Source organism: Pteropus medius, unplaced genomic scaffold (genome assembly GCF_902729225.1).
Source record: "Pteropus medius unplaced genomic scaffold, Ma_sr-lr_union100, whole genome shotgun sequence".
NCBI lineage: Eukaryota > Metazoa > Chordata > Mammalia > Chiroptera > Pteropodidae > Pteropus > Pteropus medius.
In genome coordinates this window covers 5,639,969-5,647,295 of record NW_024342471.1, presented here as the reverse complement: position 1 = coordinate 5,647,295, position 7,327 = coordinate 5,639,969, and the positions used below count along the sequence as shown (strand labels likewise).

General features: G+C 56.1%; 1 protein-coding gene across 1 annotated transcript; it reads left to right on the top strand.

The window, feature by feature from the left end:
* The first annotated feature begins 525 nt into the window (after window positions 1-525).
* On the top strand, window positions 526-3,710 carry SOX12 (SRY-box transcription factor 12). The gene has a single exon (XM_039863994.1). It carries the CDS (start codon window positions 877-879, stop codon window positions 1,816-1,818), a length of 942 nt encoding a protein of 313 aa, XP_039719928.1. The 5' UTR covers window positions 526-876; the 3' UTR covers window positions 1,819-3,710.
* The last annotated feature ends 3,617 nt before the right edge of the window (window positions 3,711-7,327 follow it).

The following is a 7,327-nucleotide window of genomic DNA, read 5'->3' as shown; positions in this document are numbered from 1 at the left end:
AAGCCTGGGTGCCCCCCCGCCCCACACACACATTCAGTTCTGGGACGGTCCAAAAAGACGCCCCTGGGAAAGGGGGCGGAGTCCTACCTGGCGGCAGGTGTCACTGAATAAGCTAAAATTTCAAAGGCAATGCAGGGCGGAGACAAGGCTTCGGAGCCAGATGGGAAGCACGCTCAGCGCCCCTCCACCATTCCTCCAGTCCCCAGCCTAAGAAAAGAAACCGATCTCATCCGACACCCCCAATCCCAGGCGGGAGACCGCCCAGCCCTGCAGCCCGAGTCCCGCCCTGCTCCGGCAGCCAGCGATTGGGAGATGCAAATACCAAGTTCTCTGCCCAGCAACGGGTGACGCGTCTCCAGAGTGCGAGGCGTGGCCCGGCCGCAGCCCAAGCGGGCACCTCAGTGTTTACACGGGGCGGCCCCGCGCGCGCCGCAGCGGCCCGCAGACGGCGAGGGGGAGGGGTGGCGCGCGCGCCAGCGGGGCCGCGCGGGGAAAAAGACACTGGAAGGCGGCGGGGCGGGGAGCTGCGCTCTTGGGCCGCGGCGGAGCAGGAGGCTGCAAGGAGAGCCGGTGGGGGCCGAGGGAGACGGTGTGCGATTCTTCCGCCCCCGCAAAACAATGTGTGGCGTGCTGTGGGGCGCAACTTGCCGGAGGCGGCGGGGGCGCGCCGAGCCCGCCTGAGATCGCGCCGCTGACCTTCTTCCCCCGCCGTCCGTTGGGCCAGAGCGCCCAGCTCCTCGCTCCTCAGCTCGTGGGGGCCGGGCCGAGCTGTGGGGCGGGGCCGCCCCTCCATCGCTGCTGCCTCCTCCCCCACCCCCAGCCGCGGAGGATGCGGACGGCCCCCGGCGGCGTCTAGCGGCCCCGGGCCCAGGCGCGATGGTGCAGCAGCGGGGCGCGCGGGCCAAGCGGGACGGCGGGCCGCCGCCCCCGGGGCCCGGGACGGCCGAGGAGGGGGCGCGTGAACCCGGCTGGTGCAAGACCCCGAGCGGCCACATTAAGAGACCGATGAACGCATTCATGGTGTGGTCGCAGCACGAACGGCGGAAGATCATGGACCAGTGGCCCGACATGCACAACGCCGAGATCTCCAAGCGCCTGGGCCGCCGCTGGCAGCTGCTGCAGGACTCGGAGAAAATCCCGTTCGTGCGGGAGGCGGAGCGGCTGCGCCTCAAGCACATGGCGGATTACCCGGACTACAAGTACCGGCCGCGCAAAAAGAGCAAGGGGGCGCCCGCCAAGGCGCGGCCCCGCCCCCCCGGCGGCAGCGGTGGCAGCCGGCTCAAGCCCGGGCCGCAGCTGCCTGGCCGCGGGAGCCGCCGAGCGGCGGGAGGGCCTTTGGGAGGTGGCGCGGCGGCGCCCGAAGACGACGACGAGGACGACGACGAGGAGCTGCTGGAAGTGCGCCTGGTCGAGACCCCCGGGCGGGAGCTGTGGAGGATGGTCCCCGCAGGAAGGGCGGCTCGGGGACCAGCGGAACGCGCCCAGGGGCCGTCGGGCGAGGGAGCGGCTGTCACCACCGCCTCCCCGACTCCGTCGGAGGACGAAGAGCCTGAGGAAGAGGAGGACGAGGCGGCGGCGGCGGAGGAAGGCGAAGAAGAGACGGTGGCGTCGGGGGAGGAGCCGCTGGGCTTTCTGTCCAGACTGCCCCCCGGCCCCGCCGGCCTGGACTGCAGCGCCCTGGACCGCGACCCGGACCTGCCGCCTCCCTCGGGCACGTCGCACTTCGAGTTCCCGGACTACTGCACCCCCGAGGTTACCGAGATGATCGCGGGGGACTGGCGCCCATCTAGCATCGCCGACCTGGTTTTCACCTACTGAGCCCACCGTCAGCGGGGCGCGCACGCCCCCAAACCAGCTGTTTACATACAGGAATCAGGTATTGGTGCCCCTCGGAGGCCGAGGCTGGCACCCCATCTTCCGCGCAGCCTCCCCCCTCCCAGACGTGCCCATCCCCCTCGAATCCAGTCACGACCCTCCCCCGCAGACACACCCGAAAGGCAGCCCAACCCCACCACCCTTTCCCTGACATGCAAGCCCCTCCCGTCTGCCTCTCCTGCACAGCCACCAGCAGCCAGCCTCCGATACCTCCCATCTTCCCCTACAGACCTGTGCCCCTCCCCCACTATGCACATGCCCCTCCTCGTGGCCGGAGGACACGCCCCCCGCCCTTGCTCTCGAATCCCTCCGCCTTCGCCTACTCCGCCTCCCTTGTTTCAGGGGGCGCTGCAGCTGGCGGCCCCGCGCGCTCCTCCCATGCCCCCTCCCTTCCCAGGGCGGGGGAGGGGCGCGCTCCTTTTACCCTGGGAGCACTGGGATCCGCCCCCTTCTCGCGCATGCTTAATGGTTCTTGGGAGGAGGGGGCTGGTCCCAGTGGAATCGCTCGCCTCTAGCCCTCTCCACCGAGAAACCGGGCCGGTAATAGAGCGATCCTGAGAAATCTTTTGATCCGGGAGCCGCGGCTTCCTTTCTACCCAACGGGGTGTCACAGCCTTAATGGGAGGAGCACTCGAAAGGGGGAGAAAGGGACTAGCTGGCCCAGAAGGGTTGGTTTGGAACTTGGAACTCTCCCAAGTGGCATAGCCCCATTTCGTTCACGGGGTCGCTCAGACCCATGTACACCTCCCCATACCGACTGCTTGAATGCCTCTACAGCCTTTCTTGGTCCCCAGAAACCTACCTTTCATTCCCCCACCTGGGAATTGGGGGGAGGGGTAGTGTTTTTCTCTGGAAATCCACTACGAGAGAGAAAGACTGCCCAAGAAAACTCAGAACCAAGATACATACCAGTCTGTTTGGGGACAGGGTCCCCGCTGCTCCCCTCCCCCCCAGGAAGTGTCCTGTCACCTCAGGGCATATTCCCAGCCTGGGCTCTTCCCGAAGCCCACAGCCCCCTCCTATCACCCAAGTCCCTCTGTTCCCACAGTGACAGTATTCAGTGGGAGGAACTGAGGCATGTTGCTACTAAGTGGTTGAGACTGAGGCATGATAGCAGATGGAATGGCAAGAAGAGCCCCACTTTTAAACAGCTGGCTTGACAGAGACCATCGACTGGACCAATGAGACTGAAGGACGGTCAGAGCAGTGGAGGTGTGCCCTGTGCATCTCGGTTTTTCCATGTGAAAAATGGGGTTAGCGCTGCTGCTGTAGGACGAAGTTGTGTCCAGTTTGGGGTGGCTTCCGGACCCTGCCCCTGATGTTACTCCTCTTCCTCCCCACTCAAGTCCTGCCCCTCCGGTCTCCCCAACCCTTGCCCTCTACCTGTATCTCACCGGCGTGTGTTCACCCTCCCAGGTGTACACACAAACTCATTCACACACACAAATCTCAGGAACAAACGGTCCCAGAGTCCTCCGGGACCCCTGCCCAGGGTCTCTGCAGGTCTCTGCCCCACGCGTTCCCCCGTCGCTGACAAAGCCACCAGCTGCCTCCTTTAAGCTTGGTGCTCCGGCTCTGGGCCTTTCTCGCGCGCTCTTTCTTTCTCTTTTTCTTTCTTTCTCTCTTTTTTAAGAAAAACAACAACAAAAAACAAAGACAATGAAAAAAAACCAGAAAACGTCATGTGAGTGAAGAGATGTCACTGTCTGTGGTCTTGGAGAACTAGTCTTGTAGCTGAGGGGAGGGATCCCTCCCATCTGGGGCACTGGCACCCACAGCAGGACTTCCCGCCAGTCTGATGCCAGGACTGAATAAAGTGTATTTGCCCCGACCTCGCCCTGTGGCTCTACATGTCTGTGCCTTTCCTCAACCCTCCCCTGTTTGTTAGATTCAAGTCTGTTGATCTAGTACCATGCAGGAAGAGTTGGGGGTCTCAGGCCAAGGTACCCAGTCCCTTCAGGCCTCTGTCTTCTCCTATCTCAGGACTCTCCGGTCTTCATTAAGGATGACAAACTCATTCCTGCAGGGGCCAGGCAGGTAACATACATGAATGAGAGAGTCTGGGTGGACACTGGCTTCATGACCGACCCACTTTCAAGAAGGGCAACTGCTTACCTCTTGCCATTTGTGACTGGAGGAACGCAGTCCACAGTGGCCAGGAGACTAGATTTTTCAAGAGAAGGTGGACATCTTGATGTTTCTTTGAACATCTCAATTTCAAAATGAAAGCTGACAAATATTTTTAAACCCTGTGGACCAATTGTAAAGTGTGCAGGCACACCTGGTCCGAGGGGGCTATTTGACCCTGATCTTAATGAGGATTAAGAAGCAGGGTTGGGCCACATTGTCTGGGCTCAAAGCCCAGCTCCACTGCCAAGCACCTATGTGACTCAACAAGTTCACTACACCCTGACTCTTTTTTATGTGTAACGTGGAGATGATAATGGTACCTGCTTCACAGAATAAAATGAAGTTTGAGGTGAGAACTGTTTAACATTGTATCACTCCCTTGTCCAGAGGAGGAAATAGGGTCAAAGTGGTGAAGCAACTTGCAGGAGGGTTTGCAAGCAACCAAGGTCAGAGACAGGGCTCCAAATCTTGGTTCTGTTTCCTGGAGAAGTGTTAACTTCAGAGTGCTGCCACTCCCACCCTGTTTGAATCTGCAGATGGTATTTGGCTGTCACCTCAGGAGCCTGGAGTAGTGGTGTTAGTCTCAGTGCCTGGCATATAATTGGCTTGAACTGTAGGTTTACTGAATGAGTAAAGAAAAGCAACAAAACTCTTGTTACTCTTAACACTCCTCCCTCTAATTCTTCCTCTCCAGATGCAGTGAACTTAAAAGATTGGACAAAAACATGTTTCCCAATAAGAACCAGGGCTGAGCATGCAGACCTCATTCAGTGAGGATATTTGGGGACTGGAATATCCCTAGACACTGTAAAAAGGGACTACAAGTTTTGGGGGGCTGGGCACCTACAGAAATGTGGCCTATGGTAGGGGTGGAGATGGGGTGCAGGAATTACAGTGACTGCTTTTGCTTAGCCTCTGATTGGAAGCAAGAGGGCAAAAAAAAAAAAAAATCCTCTAAGACTTGAGGTATGGAAGACATAGAGATGTGTCACCCACAACATCCTTCAAGGAAGGACTTCTCTGACTGGGAAGTATGGTCAGTGGAGAGCCTCCAGCTGTCAGCTCTTTTAGGGTCTCCTCCAGCTGCAGAGAGTCACTTCACCAAGGGCAGCCTGTATTTGGTGTGTGAGTGGGATCAGGTAAAACTGCCTGGCCATTTCAGTTCAGTGCGAGACAGACACTGGCAGATAATACTTGCACCGCCCCCATTACCCCATACTCACCCCAGAGCCCCTCCAGGTTGGTGGATGCTTTGCCAGCCCTGCAGCGCAGTTTGACTTCCTGTATGCAATCCTGTTGCCTCCCTCTTCTTTTCACAGGTATTTATCACTAATAAATATCTTGCACCCCAAACTCGGTCTCAGTCTCTGCTTCTGGAGAACCCAGTCAATGCAATGGAAGGTGCTTAGGGCTGGACAGAGGTATTGGGTCACTGGGTGACCATGGCCAGGCACCTCTGATGCCCCCACCCTCAAGAGTAGGTGTCAGGAGGAGACTCTTGCCCACACCACAGCCACCTCTGGCCCCAACCTCAGGGCCAACTTGGGGCAGTACTCTTTCCGGTCATCATCACACAGAAATTCCAGCCTCTGCCCTCAGGTCACTCCAGAGCCCTATGCTGATGTTCTCATTCACAGCCCCTCCGCTGGTCAAAGCAGGAGAGGGGGAGGTTATTAGTCTGTGTTTGCCCTTCAGAATGCCCTGGGAGAGGGAGAGTAAAATGCCTGTCCCAAGAAGGTGTTGGAGTGCTGTGGGACCTTGGGCTAGGCTCGTACCCTTTGCAGGTTTTAGTTTCTCCATATATAAAAGTGGGGGAGGGGAAGTAGGAATGGAAAAGACACCATTTATTGTTATTTTGCTTCCATTTCAGAAATAAATGGATTCTGGCCTCTTGAAAGGTGGGGAGATTTGCTTATGAGGACTCTGGGGACACCTAGTGGCCGAAAGGGGTAGGAAGTCGTTGGGACTGGGGGTCTGTTCCACTCCAGTCTCATTCCATTGGTGCAGTCACTGACTCATCCATCAGGTCCCTTGTCTGGGCTATTTGAGCAAGCCATCTTGGTTCCAAGACTTTAAGGACACATTGTATACAGTGAAATGCTGGTTATTGCTGCTTAACAAATTGCCAGAAACTTAGCTTTAAAGAATGTGTATTTATTATGTCACAGTCTGGGTCAGGAGTCCAGGTATGCCCTAGCTGGGTTCTCTGCTCAGGATCTCAACAAGGCTGCAGTCAAGGGGTTGACCAGGATGTGTTCCTTTCTGGAGCTCAGCATCCTTTCCCAAATTCACATAATGGTGAGCAGAATTCAGTTCCTTGTGGTTAAAGGACTGAGGTCCCTGTTTTCTTCCTGGCTGTCAGCTGGTGCCATTCATGATTTCTAAGAGCCACTCACAGTTTCTTCGCAGGCTCTTTCACAGCATGCAACAGCTTATTTTATCAAGGCTAGCAGGAGAATCTTGACCAGCTTCAAGTCACTTGATTCAGGGAAGGTTGTCTTTAACAGGACTTGCTTGAGTAGATCATACCCACCCAGAAAAATCTCCCTTTTGATTAACTAAAAATCAACTAACTTGGGACCTGAGTCACATTTGAAAAATCTTTTCACTTTTGACATATAATGTAACCTAATCACAAGAGTGACATACTCACTGGTCCTGCCTACAACTGAAGAAGGGTCTTATGTCAGGCACGCATATGAGGGGGGTGTGAATGTTGGGGGTCATCTTAGAATTCTGCTTATCTTAGCTGTGGATTCTCAGGTCTATATCTCCACCCCAACATTGCCAGGCTTCTGTGTCTAATTGCCTTCTCATCATCACCAGGATATCTAATTGGCACATTGAACTTGGCATGTTTAAAAATGAATTCTTGTTTCCACAATACTCCCAAGCCTGCTCCCCAACCCCACATCTTCACATCACATATTAGTAAAAGGCCAAAGCCTCTCAGTCATCTTGACTCTCTTTTCCTCATAGCTTAATATTCTTTGGCTCTACCTTCCAAATGTGTCCTGTGTCCTATCACTTCTCACATCTTCCACGGCTACCCTCCTGATCCCAGCCCCCATTATCTCTTGCCTGGGATCCTATACCAGCCTCCTCATTAGACTCCTTGTTTTCTCCTTTGCCCTTATCAGCCTTATTGTCCACACAGCAGCTGAAGGGATCTGGTTAAATTATAAATCAGACCATATCCTGCCTCCAATCAAAAATTCCCCATCTCATTCAGACTAAAAGTCAAAGTCTTAAGCATGTCCGCCAAAGTCCTATTTGATCTGGCCTGTGGCCGATGTTGGGACTCAGCTACCACTTTTTCCTT

Excerpts from the sequence above, each read along its gene's own strand:
- SOX12 (XM_039863994.1), top strand. The coding sequence starts at position 877 with ATGGTGCAGCAGCGGGGCGCGCGGGCCAAGCGGGACGGCGGGCCGCCG.